At 36.5% G+C, this 20,538-nt stretch overlaps 4 protein-coding genes and 1 pseudogene across 7 annotated transcripts; 3 read left to right on the forward strand and 2 right to left on the reverse strand.

Annotated features, from left to right (window-relative positions):
• Positions 1–919: 919 nt before the first annotated feature.
• OTP84 (Tetratricopeptide repeat (TPR)-like superfamily protein) lies at positions 920–3,631 on the reverse strand. Its single transcript, XM_047314625.2, has one exon. It carries the CDS (start codon positions 3,628–3,630, stop codon positions 961–963), a length of 2,670 nt encoding a protein of 889 aa, XP_047170581.2. The 5' UTR covers position 3,631; the 3' UTR covers positions 920–960.
• A 1,697-nt stretch (positions 3,632–5,328) lies between these two features.
• Positions 5,329–9,301, forward strand: LOC124838908 (uncharacterized). Of its 2 annotated transcripts, none has more exons than XM_088105782.1 (8): positions 5,329–5,598; positions 5,692–5,841; positions 7,060–7,236; positions 7,473–7,615; positions 7,695–7,759; positions 7,905–8,007; positions 8,816–8,926; positions 8,999–9,301. In XM_088105782.1, the coding sequence occupies exons 1-8, from the start codon at positions 5,481–5,483 to the stop codon at positions 9,128–9,130; spliced, it is 999 nt and encodes a 332-aa protein (XP_087961908.1). In that variant the 5' UTR covers positions 5,329–5,480; the 3' UTR covers positions 9,131–9,301. The 2 variants fall into 2 exon arrangements, with proteins under 2 accessions (XP_087961908.1, XP_047170583.1); XM_047314627.2 differs by having other exon boundaries at positions 5,333–5,598; positions 7,524–7,615.
• A 783-nt stretch (positions 9,302–10,084) lies between these two features.
• LOC124838900 (uncharacterized) lies at positions 10,085–13,426 on the forward strand. 2 transcript variants are annotated; one of them, XM_047314614.2, is made up of 8 exons: positions 10,099–10,514; positions 10,624–10,773; positions 10,954–11,133; positions 12,006–12,097; positions 12,179–12,243; positions 12,347–12,449; positions 12,761–12,871; positions 12,952–13,426. In XM_047314614.2, the coding sequence occupies exons 1-8, from the start codon at positions 10,397–10,399 to the stop codon at positions 13,081–13,083; spliced, it is 951 nt and encodes a 316-aa protein (XP_047170570.1). In that variant the 5' UTR covers positions 10,099–10,396; the 3' UTR covers positions 13,084–13,426. The 2 variants fall into 2 exon arrangements, with proteins under 2 accessions (XP_047170572.1, XP_047170570.1); XM_047314616.2 differs by lacking the exon at positions 12,952–13,426 and having other exon boundaries at positions 10,085–10,514; positions 12,347–12,540.
• An 831-nt stretch (positions 13,427–14,257) lies between these two features.
• Positions 14,258–16,420, forward strand: LOC124838899 (cationic amino acid transporter 5 pseudogene; annotated as a pseudogene).
• Positions 16,329–20,093, reverse strand: EMB1025 (Pentatricopeptide repeat (PPR) superfamily protein). 2 transcript variants are annotated; one of them, XR_015784035.1, is made up of 3 exons: positions 17,982–20,093; positions 17,305–17,516; positions 16,329–16,471 (listed from the first exon to the last, which is right to left on the reverse strand). XR_015784035.1 is itself a non-coding variant. In XM_088105783.1 (2 exons), exon 1 carries the CDS (start codon positions 19,923–19,925, stop codon positions 17,988–17,990), a length of 1,938 nt encoding a protein of 645 aa, XP_087961909.1. In that variant the 5' UTR covers positions 19,926–20,093; the 3' UTR covers positions 16,340–16,471; positions 17,982–17,987. The 2 variants fall into 2 exon arrangements, 1 of the variants encoding a protein (XP_087961909.1); XM_088105783.1 differs by lacking the exon at positions 17,305–17,516 and having other exon boundaries at positions 16,340–16,471.
• Between the last annotated feature and the right edge of the window lie 445 nt (positions 20,094–20,538).

Here is a 20,538-nt window from a genome sequence, read left to right on the forward strand (position 1 = left end):
TTATTTTTAATTTTTTCCTTTTATTCTTGTGAAAAGAGAAAATAAAAAGAGAATCTAAAGTGTTTTTCAGTACTGAGATATTTTATTAAAGTAGAAAATCAAGAAAGAATCTAAACTGATTTAGTTACGAGATTAAATGCCAATTAATTTACATTGTTAAAAAATAAAATATTAATTAATTTACATTGTTTTCAATTATCGATAAGCTTCTGCGTGTTGCTTTATTAAAGAAGGTTTATTACTCATTATATGTTAATCTAACATGGAAGAGTTCAACTGCAAAAGATAACATAAACCCCTTTCAAGAAAAGTGTAAATCTCAAAATTTCATACGAAAGTAAACGACAGCTTGGCAAGTGTTTAAAGACACATGACAATATGCAAAAGTCAATCGTGAGAATTCAAACACGTTAACCCAAAATAGTTTCGTGTTTAGGTCCACACATCAATGCAAACTCTGAGAAAACAACAAATTAGGAAACAGGATTCTTCCCCATTCATTTATTAAAAATATTTTGACAAACATTTTTTTACAATATTTTAATACCCAAATATGATACACACTTCTAATTTCTTTTTTTTGGTTCTCCCGTGGCACTTCATTCTTAAGATTTCATGTCTAATTTTTTTAATGTATGAATTTCATAAAATAAAAGGATCTTTTAAGACCCATGTTTTAAAGTTACCATCTTAGATATATGGTCTTTGTTACCAAGATTGCGTCATCATGCAGTATAAATGAGAGGAAGAAAGATGGATATAAAGAGGAGGCTGAGAAGAATAAATTAGATAAAGCATTCCCATGGGTTAACAACTTCTTTTAATAGTTTTTTCACAATATTGTGTGTCACAATTTTATTGGTTTATTTGAAATGGACCAAGTTTTAAAAAGTTAAAATATAAAATTGTTAAAACAACATTTTCCTTAAATAAAATTAATATTTTACTATTCACTTTGTTTTACCAATAATCCCCACAAGAGCAAGTTCCATTTCTGAAATGATGGAACCTTCTAACATCTCTAAGAATGATTTCCCTGTCCACAATCTTTGATATGATTTTAGTGGCAACATGGCAGTCATTGCAAACTCGAAGGTTTTTGGCAACCCTGATGGTAGTCCCTGGGAGGGTATTTAAAAGGCCAAAAGCTATAGCCAGTCTCTCACTATGCCCACATAGCATTGTTTCTTTCTCTTCATCATCAACATTGTGAAGGACACATGAAGTATCAGGCACATAGCCCTCCTTTCTCATTCTTTGGGACAGAGTTTCAAGATACTCATGAAGTTCTTTACTCTGTGGGTGTGAAGCATCCCCTGCCAAAAACTTATGAACCTCATCACCATGCTCAATCCAACTACAACCAGGTTCTTTTCTTACTCCCATTTCCTTCATTTTCTTCCGTACCTCTATTGCCTGTTCCCAGAGCCCCGCTGAGGAGTATATGTTAGACAGTAGAACATAATGGCTGGCTACATTTGGCTCCAAGAGAAGCAGGTTCTTTGCTGCAATTTCACCAATTTCTACACTCTGGTGAATCCTACTGGCGCCAAGCAAACTACTCCATGCATCTATTTTGTTCAAATTGGATGGCATTGTGTGGATCAATTCACAGGCCTCTTCGATCCGACCAGATCGGCCAAGCAAGTCCACAAGACAAGCATAATGGTCAGCTCTGGCTTCAATCCCATGACTACCTTTCATTGTATGGAATAAATGAAGGCCTTCATCCACCATCCCAGAATGACTGCAAGCAGCAAAAATAGCAATATAGGTCACTTCATTGGGCCTTATTACTTCCCTATTGCTTCCTTCTGCTGTCATTCTTCTGAAAAGCTTCAGAGCCTCTTCCCCTTTCCCATGCATCCCATAAGCCATGATAAGAACATTCCAAGTAATAACATTTCTTATGGGCATTTGATCGAAGACTATCCTAGCCAAGTTCAGGCAACCACATTTTGCATACATGTCCACTAATGCACTTCCCACAGCAACATCCATTGCCAACATTTCTTTAACAGCATAAGCATGAATCTCCTTTCCTTTACCTAACGCTGCCAAGGCAGCACAACCAGGAAGCACAGCCATTAGAGTTACCGAATTCGGCTTGAGGGGAATGCTCACCTCATCTTTACAATCAACAAATGTGTCTCTCCCATCTTCTCCTTGACCCCTCTGCATTTCATGCAAAAGATTAAGTGCATCATCATACTGCCCACAAACAGCACAGCCAGTTATCATCGTGTTCCAAGACACTATATCCCTTCTATCTATGTCACCAAATATCATCTTCGAAATTTTAATCTTTCCCATCCTGGAATACATGTCCATCAACGCATTCTGCACATACTTATCCTTCCCTAATCCCCTCTTCACAATGTAACCATGGATCCCTTCTTCGTCCAAAAACTTCTCGCAACGCACACAAGCAGGCAAAACACTCGAAAAAGTAGTGGCATTGGGACAAAATTCAGACTCAGAAACCATCTCAATAAACAGTCTCAACGCTTGATCATCAAGCTCATTCCGAGCATAACCAGCAAGCATGGCATTCCAAACCGCCACCGTCCTCCTCAACACTCTATCAAAAACCAACCTACCCTTAGCAGCCTGCTTGCAATTACAATACATGTCAATCAACGCAGTCCCAACAAACGAATTCTCAATCAAATCCCCACTCCTCAACGCATAGCAATGAATTTCTCTCCCAATCCTCAACCTCTCCAGTTGAGAACAAGCTGGCAAAACACTCGCCAGTGTAACCCCATCAGGCCTAACCCCGTCCACGATCATAAGGTACATATACATCAACGCTTCCTCAAACCTATCATTCTGAGAAAGAGAACTAATAATAGTGTTCCAAGACACAATATCTTTACCATCAAACACGTCAAACAATGCCTTAGCATCGCTAACTCTCCCCAATCTCGCATACATGGTCACCAACGCATTGTTGGTATAAGTTCTCAAATCGTCGTTTCTCAGAGTATACGCGTGCACTTGCTTCCCGAGCCGCGTGCCACCCTGCACGTGAGAGCACGCGTGTGCCACACTGACCAGCGTGAACGAAGTGGACTCCACGTTTTCCGACAGCATTAACCGAAACAAGTGCAGGGACATCTCCCACTCCTCGAACCGACACATCGTCGCGATCATGGAGTTCCAAGACACGTGGTCTCGCTCGGGGATTTCGTCGAACACGCGACGCGCGGCAGCGAGTTCGCCGCATTTGCCGTACAAGTTGACGAGGGTGTTAGCCACGGCAACGGAGGACGCGTGGCCAAACTTGAAGACGTGGGCGTGGAGTTGCTTCCCGAGGCTGAGGTCGTGCACGGCGGTTGCAGCCTTGAGAACGGCGGGGAAGGCGAAATTGTCGGGGGGTGCGGCGGCAGCGAGCATGGCGGCGTAGGTGGCGATGGCGTCGTGGAAGGAAGAGGATTGAGTCTGGTATCGGAGGAGGTCTATCCATTGGGACGGAGAACGGCGTTCTACGGCGTCGGCGGTGGCGGTGGCGGTGACGGTGGGTGGAGGAGGGTGTTTGGGAGTCGGGAGAGTGCGGATTTGGTGATGGGTTTGGAGGGAAAAGGGATAGGGGAGTGGCGGTTGGATAAGGTTAAGATTGGATTGCATTTTAAAATTGCTTTTTTTATGAAACTTTTTCTGCTACTTATCTTTTTCTATTTTATCCTATAGGAAAGTATTTCAAATTATTTAGACAAACAAAATTAAAATTACTTTTTTTCAAAATTTATCTCTATTTTTAAAATTAAATTAAACTTCAACTAGAAAAATAATCTGAAAAATGTGTTCACCTGAAAGTTGCACGACTATGGATAATAATATTTCACCTTCCATCTAAGACCACGAATTAGTGAATGATTAAGAAGCGATAAAAAAGGATATATACTTTCTCCACCTCCCCACATTATTTTAAATACAATTATATCCTTAAAAAAGATTTTTACTTTTACCCTATTTTAAATAATTTGAAATTCTAATTTTACTTTCCCAGCACCCATCCACAGAACTCTCTTCCCCTTTCCCCATTTCCGTTTCACTTTCCCACCTCCCACACTTACATTCCTTTTTCTTCCCAGTCTTTTTTTGTTTGAAAGCTTCCATTACCGCCGTAGTGTGAAGGAGTGTCGCTGCCGTGGTGTGGAGGAGCGTCCAAAGCATCGACCAACATGAGGAAGTATACATCAGGGGAGGTGACATCCTTCAACGGATGTCTCCTAATAAAATAAACCCTGAAATAAAGAACGTGACCTTTAAACGGAGGTGACATCCTTCAACGGATGTCAACATCTAAGGAAAAACGAATGTCGACATCCGTTTTACCTTAAACGGATGTTGACATCCGTTGAAGGATGTCACCTCCGTTTAAAGGTTACGTTTTTTATTTTAGGGTTTGTTTTCAAGGTTTATTCGAATACGCACCTGGAGGAAGCACGACACGCACTGCACCATGAGAGCGAATGCACCACGAGAGAGATTACTTGATAATTCTTTCCACCACCACCAACCTTTACAACTTGTAGTATCTCACAACGACGAAAGAAAGAGAGAAAGAAGTATAATGTTAAAATGAAAGAAAAATATTTTACTCATCTAGGGGACTACAATAGGTTATTAGTGAAATAGGTTGTGAATGGGTAAAATTAAAAAATAATAATCCTAAAAATAAAATTTTACTGAGGGGCAAAATAGTAAAGGGAAGGTGGAGGAAGAAAGGTGTGGTGGTGGAGGGAGCAACACCCGATAAAAAATTATTATTATTTTATTGTGTATATAAAGTATTGGAATTTTTGCTTTATGAACCACCCACTTGGTGTTTCAAAATCCTAATCGAATCTTGTTATTCATTTCCTATTAGTTTTTAATGTTAGGATAACCATATGTATAATGGCTAAGATATCCTCGATAGAAATAAAATGAAAGTAGAATCACACAAAATATTTTTCTTATGATTTTTTATTAATTGACTATAAAGTTATAAAATAATAAAATACTCTTATCAAAATAATTGATGCAAGTAATAAATTGAAAAGATTTTATAAATAAAGTAAGAAATTGTTCCAACAACTCTTTTTGTTTCTTATTATGAAGTTTTTTTAGTCTAATGTTTTCAATTTATCATTACCATACCATAAAGCAAAACAAACTATTATACTTGAAAGATAATGATATACAAATACTTAATTTTTCATTTAGCACTCTTTCAATGTTAATAAAATAACATTTTTACTTTAAAATATAAAATAATTTAAAATAAATTTATTAAAAAAATATAAGTATTAATTTTTTATGAAGTACTTGTGTAAAAGTTTCCAACTTCAGATTAGTCTAGTTCTGCAAGGAAAACGTGGGTGGGTGGGTGTGTGTGTGCTAGAAATGTCTCATGCGTTGTTGTTATGTCCGGTGAGAGTTGTATAAAGGTAGTTCCTTTGTGAGGTGACACAGTGAGAGCATCAGGGAAAATGGAGTCTGAATTGTTGGCACCAACAATTCCAGCAGCCAAAGTTTCAAGCCTCTTCATATACCCAATCAAGTCATGCCGTGGAATTTCTGTTTCCCATGCTCCCCTTACTCCCACTGGTAACTCTTCTTTCTCTCCTTGTTTCTGCCTGAATCAACATACACAAAACTTTACTAATATTATTCATATTATATTGTTATGTTGTGTGACAGGACTTAGATGGGATCGGCAATGGGTGGTGGTGAATTCCAAAGGGAGGGCATGCACCCAAAGAGTTGATCCAAAGCTTGCTTTGGTTGAGGTTCAGATGCCGCCAGATGCACTTGCTGAGGACTATCAACCTACGAACAATTCCTACATGGGTAACTTCTTCACAACATGTGATGATTTTCTGGTTCTTTATTTATTTCAAATTCGATGGACTGATATGCCGGTGGCATCTATGTTTTCATTTACAAAGAAGAATAAAAAAAGTATTTTATGAATGATGAATGAGGAATGATGGAAATTAGAACTGGCTAGAGGATTAGATACTTTCAAGGGAGTGATGTTCTCTCCTTCAAAAAATTGGAAGTTAGGCTATCTACTGAACTTGTCTTTATAGAAATTATTTTCATTTAACTTCTTTAAAAGTTAAGATGGATAAGGATAAGTTGATTTTTGCTTATGGAGATGCTCAATGCATTTTACCTTCATATTTTCTTATCTTATAAATGCTTTTGGAGACGTTTACCAAGTAGATTTTGACTATAATTTGATACTGATACATACCCAATAGTTAGACTGGCAGTACTGGTCTCTGTGGTTTTGATTGAAAAATCGTACCCTTATGGTCCGGGTTTGGATGCTGGTAAGGTTAAATAGAATGGACAGAACAGTTAGTTAGGGGAGTTGGTCAAAGAAATATATGGGTTTATGTTTCAGTCATAATAGAATTAAGAACATATTAGGATTAATTCAACCGCCAAAAACTTATATCTCAAGGGTGTACTTTGTTCATATTCTTGGCTAATTTGGGATATGTCTTTGGTGATCACTCCTCCTCCTCCCCCCTCTCCCCTCGTGTGTTGAATCTTCCTTAGAGACAATCATGCTTTGTTACTTGGTTCTTAAGTTCACCTTTTTGGCCTTCTTTTCCTTTTGGTCTCCATGTTATTATCCTTTACATATAATTTCTTATCCTTTGCTTTGGTATCTGTCTCTTCTTTCTGTATGACTCCTGGCATCAATTTGTTGAATTGTTGTCTCGTGACCATCTGAAACTGTTGCATTTTTCAACAGACACTTTTTTAATCCAATTTTTACTTAAGAACGTTGTACCTGTCGATCAAATTGTAGCATTCTGAAATGGTTGAGACAACAAGGATACCATGACATCAACCCTCCTATACTTAGTTAATAAATTCACTTTTTGTTGATTCCTCATTTGACAAATGCTTTCCCTGTGTTCTTTATTTTGGAAAAACAAAGTTGCAGTAGTTGAATTGATGATGGACTTTACCTTTCACATTCTTCATTATCATGATTGTTTTAATATATTTTAGTGTATAAATATTAATGCCGCTACCTTCACATTACAGTGTTGAAAGCTCCTGGGATGGAATCTCTCAAAATTTGTTTGAGTAAACAGCATGAAGTAACAGAAGCTATCACAGTCTGGGAATGGACTGGATCTGCCTGGGATGAAGGAATAGAAGCCTCACGGTGGTTTTCAGATTATTTAGGAAAACCCTGTCAACTGGTCCGCTTCAATGCTGGTAGGTCATTGAAACTATGAAACCTTAAATATTAAGATAATAAGCACAAAATTGTCAAGAAGGGTATGTTACCTTAGACATGTAATGAATTGGTAGAGAACTATAACCGTTTAAGGAATATATACCTGCAACGTTACTTGAAAGAACTATTAACTTGCATTGCGTTGATTCATTAAGATGAATACATATTACATTGTCTGGAGAAAGAAAGATGATTAATCAAGCATAACTCACAGAAAGAAAGAAAAACCCATTAATACGAACCTCTTCAATGTTTCCAAATGAAGCTTCGGAAGTTAGAGGAGTGGATCCTAATTACGTTGGGGGACAACATCGAACCTATTTCTCTGATGGTTATCCATTCTTACTTTTATCTCAGGTCAGTCCAGTGTAGAAATGAAGTTTTATTTCACTTAAACTCTGATTTTCTACTTAGTATTGCCATTTATGATTTTCAGGAATCATTAGATGCACTAAATGAGCTTCTACAAGAACCCATACCTATTAATCGTTTCAGACCCAAGTATTGATTTTTCAATTTCTGTTGTTTTAGTTCTGCAATTGCATTGTTTAATAAATTTGTTGCTAATTTATACCTGAAAGTACTGTTTTATCTAAATGGATTATTAGATCACATAATTGAGTTTTGTTGCTCCTTCATGATGCAGTATCCTTGTTGAAGGTTGTGACCCATATTCTGAGGACTTGTGGACTGAGATAAAAATAAGTGGGTTTTCATTTCAGGGAGTCAAGCTGTGCTCCCGTTGTAAGGTGAAGAGTTCTTTTATAATTTCCCACCTATCTTGTGGTCATTGGAACATTTATCTGGTGACTTGTGTTAACAACTTTAGTTTCTAACATGTACCACTATAATAAGCATTCATTGGCCTCTGTGTGATGTAGAGAGCTTGGATGGTGTGTTATGTGCCTTTTATTAGATAAAGAAGCAAGGAATGAATATCACTTTCAATTAGGGCTCAGTTGCTGTTATCACCAGCTTTATATCATTCTAAAACAGACATGACTTTATAGAACTTCATAATTTTTTAATATGTATGTAATTCCTCTTGTCCCTTTGATTAATACCAAGGATCATATACATATCATTAATTGGGTTAGTTTCTATTATGTTCATTAATTAAGGAGGACAGGACTTGGGTATATCTTTTTATAATTTTAGGATGAGATGCAAGGATGTTATGGGTTTATTGGAGCAAAGGATGGTATCTCTCCTCTCCCTGGCCCTGAATTTAATGAGCTTCCTTCTAGCACCTTTTTTTTCCCTTACTCTGATGCTTTACATTTATCATTGGTTGTACCCACATCTCTCATCAGGCCTTAAGTTTAGATCTTGTTTGAATAACCTTTTTTTGTATGTTTTTTCTAAAAGAAGAAAAAAAAAAAAGACGTTGATTTTCTCTATAAAGTAAAATGAATTTAATTAAGTGCATAAGTTGATTCTAGTGTAAAAGTGGAGCTTAATTCATTTTACCAGAAACCTTAGATTTTGAATGGATAATGTCGCATTTACCTTCTATTTCTTAGTTTGGTTGTGTTTGACTTGCATGATTATGGTCAGGTACCCACAATCAATCAGGAGACTGGGATATCTGGATCTGAGCCAACTGAGACTCTTATGAAAACTAGGTCTGGCAAAGTCCTTAGACCAGATGCAAAAAATAAAAACAAGGTGAGGCACTTAGTCACCAAGCTTTCATTGAGTATTCCTTATGTTTTATTGACATGTTTACTGCTTATGCAGGTATACTTTGGTCAGAATATAGTATGGAACTGGATGGATTCTTCTGCTACAGGGAGTGGAAAAATCATTCGAGTTGGAGATCCTGTTTATGTTCTTAGAAAGGTCTCTTCTGCAGCCGAAGCAGCTGCCTGAACTGTGTACGTAGAATCTGCAGGATTCTAATACCAGCAATTAAAGTGCTGCAATTACAAACTTTATAAAACATTAGCCTATTAAATTTCCACCATTCTTATAAAATATAATATACACTTTAGTTTTGTATGTCTAATTCAATAAATATCTTTGTATCTGTGTTTGTTTCCATATTCCTGAAAATCAAATTAACTTTTAAAATTAAAGTTTGATGCTATGGAGAAAAATATCCTGGAATGTAATTTACGGAAATGTTTTCTTTTTCATTGTTCCGGAGCTACATATGGTGTATTCTGCCTCATCTTAAGTGAATTACTTATTGTGCTTCTTTCAATTTTCTTATTTCAAAGTATATGTCTGTGTTGCTATATTTTTCTTGAGTTATTATAACTATTATTCTCTTTATATATTAATTTTATTAGGAATATAGTTGAAAAAAATGTTATCCTAAAATTTCAAAAATAACATAAAAGAAGAGATTTTTTTACTAAAAAACTAACGATCGAAAAGGAACGGAAATAGTATGTTAGTAGTTACTATAAGTAGTTGATATTTAAATTCTTCAATGAAAGTTTGGGATTTAATTTTTAATTTATGTATGAAATCAGGATGATATGCATAATTAACTTCCAAGTCAGTGGAATGAGTGACAGAAATATTAGTTAAATATTAAGTATAATTTTCAATACTTTCTAGAAAAAAAAAAGTATAATTAGTTCTTTTAATTATTAGTTTAAAGTTTTGTTTACATTTAGAAAAAGCTATATCACTTTGATCATTTTACTAAATTCGGTAATCATTTTCAGAAAAAAAAAAATTAACCTCTAAAGAAAACTGTTTTTTTCTGTCAAATTATCTTATCTATAATGTGATGTCGTGTCAGGATAACTGTGTACTTCTAGGAGAGCTGGCTGTTCCTGTGGAGTTCTAAAGATATTTTAGATTGCTTGGTTGGAAGTCACAAATGAACTGAGATGTACGAAAATGTGAAAAAACCATGCAACGAGTTTAAAACTGTCTCATATTCAATCATAAATAAACATGTAACTTTGTCAGTAAATTTTATATTTTTGATGTTTACAGTTACACGCCTTTCTTAATTTGAGTTTTATTTTTAGTGACGTTAGTTCAAACAAACATAGTGAAAAACTTGATTTCACCTACTAATTATATCCAAAAGTAATGAGTTTGGATTCTGTTTGATGGTGAATGCTGCTATAATAAGAGTAACCTGTTGAGAGTGGTGAGTTACTTAGAAGAGGAAGAATGGGTGGTGGAGCATCAACAACACCAACACCTTCAGCCAAAGTATCAGCCATCTTCATATACCCAATTAAATCATGCCGCGGAATTTCTGTTTCCCATGCTCCACTCATTCATACTGGTAAGAAATCTTTCTTTCTTTCCTTTTTTCTCACAACAATTTTGTTTCTTTCTCTGTTTATGGTGTAGTGTATACACAGGTTTACTAGTAGTTTTGAGTTGTGTGACAGGATTTCGATGGGATCGACAATGGATGGTGGTGAATCCTCATGGGAGGATGTACACTCAAAGAGTTGAACCAAAGCTTGCTTTGGTTGAGGTTGAACTGCCATCTGAGGCCTTTCTTGAAAACTGGGAACCAACTCAAGAATCCTATATGGGTATATTGCATTTTCCAAAACCATAGCATAATAAATAGTAAACATCATCAGCTTATGGTCTTAAATCAGTTGTTACATAGCACGTATTCGTATTGTTGAAAAAAGATTGGAATTTCATATTCTTCATAATGATGGTTGTTTTCTTCCTAGTTTAATGTTAAGTGCCACTTGATATTACAGTGGTGAAAGCACCTGGGATGCAAGCTCTCAAAGTTTGTTTGAGTAAACAAGAGCAGGAAGTAGCAGATGCTGTCACAGTATGGGAATGGACTGGATCTGCCTGGGATGAGGGAGCCGAAGCATCTCAGTGGTTCTCAGATTATTTAGGAAAATCCTGTCAACTGGTCCGCTTCAACTCTGGTAGGTTTTTGAAAGTATGAAACCTTAGAGAATAAGATAAGTAGAACAACAAAAATGTTTAGAGTGGTGTACTTTAGGCACGTAATTAATTGTTAAAGGAGTAAAGCTTTTTTCAGAACACATGCAATGATTCATTACAACGAGTGCACATTAATTGTCTGGAACTCTTTTAGTTGATAGCATCCACAGAAACAAAACCTATAATGTTGTGAATTAGAGGGCTGGCCAGTTTTAAGACCCGTTTCTTGCTGTGTTGTCTCTCTCATTTTGCTTTGAATGAGAATGCCGGTCAGCCTTGTTATCTTGAACAAGTCACCCAACAGACAAGATACAGATTTCATATACTATCCATTGAAAGTTTCCTTTTGGCCTATGAAAGTTTCATATACTACAGATTTCATATCCATTGTGTTTATGCTTAATATATTTGAAACTTAGGATGATTCTAGAAGTCAATGAGAGACTATGTTTGATGTTTTAAGTAGGATAGTAGTTTTTCAAATAAATCTGTTGTTTTATTTATATATTACTGTTATTTTATGCTATGTTAAATGTATGCAATAATATAACATGAACCAAACTACAATGTTTTCCCGTTCCATGCCATGTGAACCCAATGTCGTATCAGTGCTTTGAATGGCCTTAATAGTTATGATAACTGTCCAATGTTATATTTCCAAACTGTAACCAAAGAATCTTAACAAGCCTTAGAGAGCTGAAGGAGAAAGAAACAGACACGAGACCTGCATTACGCCTGAATTATCTTGTGCAGCAAAGTTGGCTTGAGAACCAAATTACTTCCAGTAGTAATATACAGAGTTTGAGGTGTTTACTTTGAGATTAACATATTCATTTAATGTTTCCAAATGCAGCTTCTGAAGTTAGAAAAGTGGATCCTGATTATGTCAAGGGACAACATGATACCTTATTTACTGATGGTTATCCATTCTTACTAGCATCTCAGGTCATTCTAGCTGGGAATGAATTTTATATTTTACTTATTTACTGAATCTTTTACTCAGTATTTGTCATTTATCACTTTCAGGAATCCTTGAATGCACTAAACGAGCATCTGAAGGAGCCCATTTCTATTAATCGGTTTAGACCCAAGTATTGATTTTTCGATGTGTTTTTGTTTACTCCTGAATTGTATTGTTTCCTAATATTTGTTATTAACTCACACAATTGAGTTTTTGGGTGTTTCATTGTGCAGTATCCTCGTTGAAGGGTGTGAACCATTTTCTGAGGACATATGGACAGAAATCAAGATAAGCAAGTTTTCATTTTTTGGTGTCAAACTCTGCTACCGTTGTAAGGTACTTTATAATGTCCCACCGCGCCTCCTGAACATGGAGCACATGACTTACCCTGACATTGTCCATCTATGACTCATCTTCTCACTACTCTGTAATGCTTTTCTAACTTAGATAGCTATCACATGGATTTGACTCTTCTAAAGTGAGCAAACATTTAAAGTTGGGGGGCATACAAATGTTGATTTGAATTGAAGTGCCCCGTTCACTTTAGAGGAGCTAGATTCTAAAATGCACATGCCAATCTAATTTTCCCTGTAATTTCTTAGTTTTCTTGTTTATCCAACTGGCTTGATTGATTGTTGTATGAACAGGTGCCTACAATCAATCAAGGGACCGGAATAGCAGGGCCTGAACCAAATGAAATTCTCATGAAAACTAGGTCTGGAGAAATCATAAGGCCAAATGATAAAAATAAAAAAAGGGTAAGACCTTGAGTCATCAAGCTTTCAATAAAGCTATTTTTGTTTAATGATGTGAAATGACATGTGAACTGCTTCTGTAGGTTTACTTTGGTCAGTATATGACCTGGAACTGGACAGAATTTTCAGCTGAAAGAAGTGGTAAAATCATTGAAGTGGGGGGTCCTGTTTATGTTCTTCGGAAGGTCTCTTCTTCAGCTGAAGCAGCTGCTTGAACTGCGTATGTGGAATCTATATCGATGCTATATGAGAAATTAAAGAGCTCCAATGACATAAAAATGATCAACCATAGTACCAACTCCATGCGTAGTTGTAACTGGATATACAAATAAATGCAAGCTGGGGCCTGTGATAAGGCTTGTGCAATGAATAAAGAGGTTGTATTTTTCTATTTCAATTATGGTAAGTGGTGCCAAAGATAATTGCACGCACAATCTGGTTGAAATGTGATTGGTTACTGAGTAGTTTCATGAATCCACCCGTGTATTCTATCAAGAAAACAGCTAAAATGTCTCCAAAAATATCCATCGAATGAATTGGCAGCAGTGTTTATTCGTTGATGAATGAGTGGATTCTATTGTTTAACCATCCAATAAAATATTATTGAAAATGTTAAATTATGTTCGATTTTTCATTTTAGTTTTTTTAATTAAGTTTAAATATTCAGTAGAAGTTTAATTAAGTTTCTTCATACTCATAAGTCAAGTTGTCCCTTTCTTTTTAGCAACAAGTTGATTGGGTAGATTAAAAGAAATTAACAGATTGAAAACAGTATGTTAATAGAACAAAAAGTTTTAACAGAGTCAAAATTTTTTTTTACACTATTGAGACTTCATTTAGTATGAATTACAAAAGGTTGCAAAAGAAATAAGTGTAATTTCCCATGCATTATAGATTGAAGTACTTGCAAGTACTAAGCACTTATTTGTTCTGAAGATGGTATAGTATAGCGCCACTTAATCACTGCACTTGTCTAAAACTCTTAATTTTGTCTGTCCAAAATAGTAATGTTTTCCAAGTTAATCCTAAAAGGTAAATGTGTTAAGCTATCTAACCATGAAAGGATTTAGTGGTCTATGCTATGATGGTGTTGACTTGCAATCCTAAAAGGTAAATTAGAGTAAACTGATTTTTGTTATAAGCTAAAAAGCATCTGAAATTTTAAAAATCTTGAATAAAATCGTTTTATTAAAGTTAAAAACATAAACAAATTTCAATTTATGAATTCTTTTTATCATCAATGAAAAGAAGTTTATCCATCCAAAATTTATGTGCTGATCTAAAATATCAAATGCTCATTCCCATGGTTCAACAAGTATTAGATATCAGATATACCGCCTAAAGGAGAATTTTTGTACTATTCCAATGCCAAGAACTCGTTCCGAGATCCACTTATTAGATATACTTGATAATAGAGCTTGATTTTGGTAAGATTTGTATTTTACAATTTAAAATTACGCCTACTACTACTTTCAAAATAATAGTTACAAAAAAAATTAACATTTTTAATTTTATAAATATGTAACACCCTCTTTTATATCATGTAATGATGCCCCTTGTAGACGTCTATACGTCAAAGATACTTATGTTTGTTTTCCTCTAAAGTCCTCGGCTCTCGAAAAGCTCAAGAAAGAAGCAATATTTTATGTGGCTTGAAGAGACAAGGATGAGGAGTGAAATTTCCACAAAAAACTGACAAAAGGAAGGGCTTAATATACTTCTATATAAATACTTATGCTTGTTTTCCTCCTCAGTTCAGAAAAGAAGCAATATTTTGAATGTCTACTAGCAGAAGAGACAACGATGAGGCCGAACCTCAAAGAGGATATTGGAGATGGAGCAAACAAGATTTCTTGCCAGAGGAGTCCTTCCAAAGCTGGAACAACTACGTTTCTGCCCTCTCACACACATGGATAAGGTTCAAGGATAGTCTTTTCAGCAGATCAGATGATGCCACTGAGACAGAAGAACTCAAGAAACAACGTGAACATGACATGAAACGTTGCCTCAACTGGTGGGATCTCACATGGATAGGTTTTGGTTCAGTGGTTGGAGCAGGAATCTTTGTGCTCACTGGTCAAGAAGCTCATTACCATGCTGGAGCAGCAATTGTTTTATCCTATGTTGCCTCAGGCTTCTCAGCAATGCTTTCGGTTTTCTGCTACACTGAGTTTGCCGTAGAAGTTCCATCAGCAGGAGGGTCATTTGCTTATCTGAGAGTTGAATTAGGAGACTTTGTTGCTTTCATAACAGCTGGCAACATTCTTCTTGGAAGTGTTATTGCAAGTGCAGCAGTGGCCAGATCATGGACTTCTTACTTCACAAACCTTTTGAACCGTCCAGAGAATTCCTTGCGCATTAAAACAAATCTCAAAGAGGAGTACAACTTGTTGGACCCTATAGCCTCTGGGGTTCTGGTGATTGCTTCAGTGATCACAATAATCAGCACAAGAAGAACTTCATTTTTCAATTGGATAGCTTCTGCCATTAACACTGCTGTTATTATATTTGTGATTGTTGCCGGGTTTTTTCATGCAGACACATCAAATTTGTCACCCTTTTTACCTTATGGGGCTAAGGGGGTGTTTCAAGCTGCAGCAATTATTTATTTTGCATACGGAGGATTTGACAATATTGCAACCATGGCTGAGGAAACTAAGAAGCCATCAAGGGACATTCCTATAGGTTTGGTTGGGTCAATGTTCATGATCACAGTGATTTATTGCCTGATGGGACTCTCGCTGAGTATGATGCCGAAATACACAGCAATAGACACTGGTGCTGCATTCTCAGTTGCATTTCAGCATGTGGGGATGAAGTGCGCAAAGTATGTGGTGGCTTTTGGAGCCCTGACGGGAATGACTACAGTGCTTCTGGTGGGGAGATTGGCACAGGCACGTTATATTACTCACATTGCACGATGCCACATGATCCCACCATGGTTTGCTCTTGTGCACCATAAGACCAGAACCCCAATAAATGCTACATTGTTGATCACCATTGCAAGTGCCATCATAGCTTTTTTCACAGGCTTGAAGGTGCTGTCAAGCTTGATATCTGTGAGAACACTCTTCGTCTTCATGATGATATCTATTGCCCTTCTGGTGAGGAGGTACTACGTCAGAGGGGTCACACCGAGGGAGAACCTGTTAAAGCTAGTTATCTTCTTGGGGCTTATCATTGCTTCTTCAATGGGAATTTCAGCCTACTGGGGGCTGAGGCCTAATGGTTGGTTTGGATACACTGTGACTGTTCCTGTTTGGTTCTTGGCAACTCTAGGGATGTCCTTGTTTTTGACTCAGCAGAGGGTGCCAAGAGTTTGGGGGGTTCCACTTGTCCCATGGTTGCCATCTTTGTCAATTGCAACAAATGTGTTCCTGATGGGGGACTTTGGAGTACGAAGCCTTCATAAGATTTGGAGTGTGCACAGTGGTAATGCTGATCTACTATTTTCTCTTTGGTCTCCATGCAACTTATGATATGGCTCACCAACAAGAAAAGCTGCAATCAAAAGTTGATCACAGAGAAACCATCAAGAATGAAGGGCCATAGACATTGCGTATTTGTTTTGAGCATTTTGAATTAGATTTCCGTTACGCATACCTGTTCCACAATTTACATGAAATTATTCATGCCAGTAACCCTTGAATAGTTGAATAAAAAAATGCAGGTCATATTACTCAACAAGAATAGAAGAATTGAATAAATAACGAAGAATCATGTTTCAATTCATTCGTACTTGCACAGTGTATTTTCTCTAAAGGTTATCCAATGCAAGGTGCAACATGGGAAATAAACAATTCTACAGAAATAGCTGAAAATAGATAAAGGTTTTTTAATAAAAGTGTTTACTATATCAATATTCAACATTTCAGCTCACACACGGTTAACATCACTAATAAATGTTTTCCTCGCATCATAAACAAATTGCCAACATTTGATACCAAATATATCACAGCCCAAAAACGGTTGCACTTTGGACAAATTACTATATTTACCGAAAGACTCAGAAAGAATGCTTCAATAGCATACATAGTTCTCTCAAAAGCTTCGCATACCACTATCAAATTCATCATACCAATTACCAGAGAATACTTTTGACAGAGTACACTGTACTGTGGAAAAAACTGAAGGCTATAATCAGCTAAGAAAGCTTTTAGAAATCAAGATGAATTACCAAAACAAAAGTTGCTTATTACTCATTATACAACAAGAGTAGAGAACGTTTAAGAAAATTAACATACGCATGAAATGACCAGATAAACAACAATTGTTGATATACTTTGACTATTGGTTTCATTCCTCACAGCCCCACAACTTTTTCTCACTCAATCATCATCTATGACTTGTGATACTATGGAACTATCGTATTTTTATAGACCAAGCATCCTAGACCAATTTGAAAAAAAAAATAGCAAGGAAAACAAGTAGCTTACATAGAAAGATAATTCTGGGTCCTATAGACAACCATTATCAAAACATGAGTCTTTCATTCTGTTCCTTTGCACGTAAGACAACAAAATACGAACTCTGCATTCTGCACATGCCCACAAAAGAAAATTGCACTTCTGTGTGTTGGCATCCAGAAGCTAATTAGTTCAACAGTTAATCGTATCATTGACTTTCATTTGCCTTCTACAAACGCAATCTGCAATATAGTTCCATATTCAACACAATTGTTTAGTGGCTAAATTTACTGATAGCATTTTAAGATGTTTTGACATGCTTACACAGCCAATGACTTCAACAGAGCTCTGTACAAATACATCAGTCAAAATATGGTGCATTAAAAAATAGATCATAGCCAATTGGATAGTGGAACATTTTAAGCTTTCAGGACAATGATCCCCATTGTAAGTTTTAAAATATTAATATTTTAAACATCTGAAGTGGTTAAGTGATATTATAATCACTTGTCACCTGTTTGGTTCACACCAACATCTGCACACAGGCCAAATGACTATAGGATAGCAGAAAAGTCGGTATTTGAAGTGTATAACAGCATCCGGCTATATGAAAGTTCAAGGCGTTTGGCTTGAGGACCTCAATCAAGCTCCCTGTATCCAAAGTTCCTATGATCCAAGGAAAATTGTAATTGAACAACATATCTTACCAGATTTCAGTAACTTAGCTTGCTCCAACATTCACTGATGACTTTTCGACCACTTTTAGGTTTGCAGAGCTGTTTAACAATCATTGCCCACGTAGAAGCTTTAGGCAGCAAAAATTTATGCAGCATCACTTCGATAATTTTGGAAGCACCTATTGTTCTCTGTTTCTTAACTAGCCTTACTACAAGCTCATCTAGAAACTCCCTACCATCTTGAGGTGGATTCACATTTTCTCTTAAAGTTTTCAAGAATACGTCGCACGTAATAAAATCAGGATCACAACCTTGATCTAGCATAATATTTAGAATATCAATGGCTCGAGAGATGTTATTATGCATGCAAAAAGCATTTAAAATTATGTTATACGTTATCACATCCGGCTGTACCTCCGGCCCCTGACAAAGCATCTGATTGAAAAGTTTCACGCCCTGTTCCATTAAGTTAGCATTACATAAGCCATGAATCATTGAACTGTAAGCCACAACATCTAATTTAATTCCTCTACTCAGCATTTGCTTCCACACCATTAAAGCCTCCACAATCTTCCCATCCTTGCACAAGCCATTAATGAGTATACTGTAACAAACCTCATTATGATTACAATTATCGGTTGCCATCTCTTTCCAAACAAGAATTGCTTTATGGCTAATGCCTGCTTCAAAATAACCCCTCATTAGGGAACTGTAAGTGAAGGAATTGGGCAAGTAACCTTTACTCTTCATTTCAGATAAGATATCCCTTGCTTCATCTAGCTTCCCTTCTCGGCAAAGCCCATCAATAAGAGCACTATAAACAACAGTATTTGGTTTACATCCCTTTCCAACCATTTCCTTCCACAACTGCATTGCATGATTGAATTTTCCTTCCTTGCACAGGCCGCTGATAAGGGACGAGTACACATACTCGTTCCCACGACGGCCTCTCTCTTCCAAGGAGACCAAAACACGAGCTCCATCAGAGGCTCTACCTTGTTTAACAAACCCATTAATAAGTGTTCCAAAAGTAACATCATTAGGCACACACTTACTCATCACCATCTTATTCAACATACTCACCGCCTTCTCCAACTTTCCCTTGAGGCACAAGCCATGAACAAGTGCATTATAGGTCACTTCATTCGGGACACAACCCTTGAGAAACATATTATCAACAAGCTTAGCCGCACGTGCCAAGTCACCATTCTTGCACAATGCACTGATCAACACATTAAACGCCACGGGGTTAGGGAAGGTGCCCTCAACTTGCATTTCATCCAACAGCGAAACCGCCTCGTCGATTCTACCCTCCTGACACAACCCATGCATCAAGGTCGAATACGTGTATGCATCGGGGGCACAATTCCGTAGTGGAATCTCTCTAAAAACCTCAATTGCTTGATCAACCAAACCAAGCCTACACATGGCCTTAATGACCAAGTTAAAAGTGAGTGCATTTGAGTGTATGTTAAAACTCTTGGATGCAACAACATGTGAGTAAAACTCCAAGGCACGATTGAAAAGACCCTCTTGAATAACCACATTGAGAACCGAATTGAATGATTTCACAGTTTGTTTACACTGAAACTCACCCCCCATTCTGAAGAACAAGTCCACAGCTTTCTCAGGCAAATGGGCCTTCCCATAAGCTTTGAACATAACAATGAAATTCTTCTCTACAAAAGCCCTTCTTTCGCGCTTCATTTGATCAAGAACCTCTTCCAGGGACCCAAAATCGAGGGCTGAGGCGTGGTTCTGAATGAGGGAATAGAAAGACAAATCACCCAATTTGTAAGAACCCATTTTGGTACCTGATTTGAAGATTTTAGCCGAAGGGTGAGGCTGAGGTCCATGGGGAGAGGAAGAGTGAAAGGGGAATGTTAGGGTTAGGGAGAAATAGCTATGGAGTGTTCTTGGAAGAGAGTGTTTGAGAAGGTTTGTTGTGGAGCACTTGGGCAGAGCATGGATCATTCCAAAAAGGTGGGGTTTTTGATTTAATGGACAGTGTCAGTGAGTTGAGTTCAGAGTTTTGAGAACGTTAATGTCGTCTTGTCGGAGATGGAGGCGATTGTCTTCTTCAGTTCTTGCATTTTCATGAAGACGTTGAGGGAGCAAGAGCAAACCATGTATTAAATTTAAGACCTAAGTATAATTTTAAAAAAAAACATTAAACTGTGTTGATTTGCCATAGCAAAAGTATATATTATGTATAAAATCCTATATTTTAAAAATGAAAATTATTTAATTATATAATAAAATTAACTTTTTAAATCGTAAAAATTTTAAATGGAATAAAATTATTAGAGAAACTCATTATACTGAGTTGAATAATGAATATAATTAAATTGAGTCTTGTTGATTTTTGTGAACCAGTTCAATTCCAGTACAATTTTAGTTGATTGATTAATTAAAATTTTAAACAAAAAAATGAACTATTTTAAATATAATTACATTTTATTTAATATTTCTTTTCCGAACGTGATAAAAGAATCTCTCGATTTAAACGGTGGTGATTATGTAATACTGTTATGTTTGCTTGCGTTTGCGCAGCGTTAAACAAATACAAATTAATAATTGAATATTT

This window comes from Vigna umbellata, chromosome 2 (genome assembly GCF_029865625.1).
Source record: "Vigna umbellata cultivar VRB3 chromosome 2, Vumbellata_1.0, whole genome shotgun sequence".
Classification (NCBI taxonomy): Eukaryota; Viridiplantae; Streptophyta; class Magnoliopsida; order Fabales; family Fabaceae; genus Vigna; species Vigna umbellata.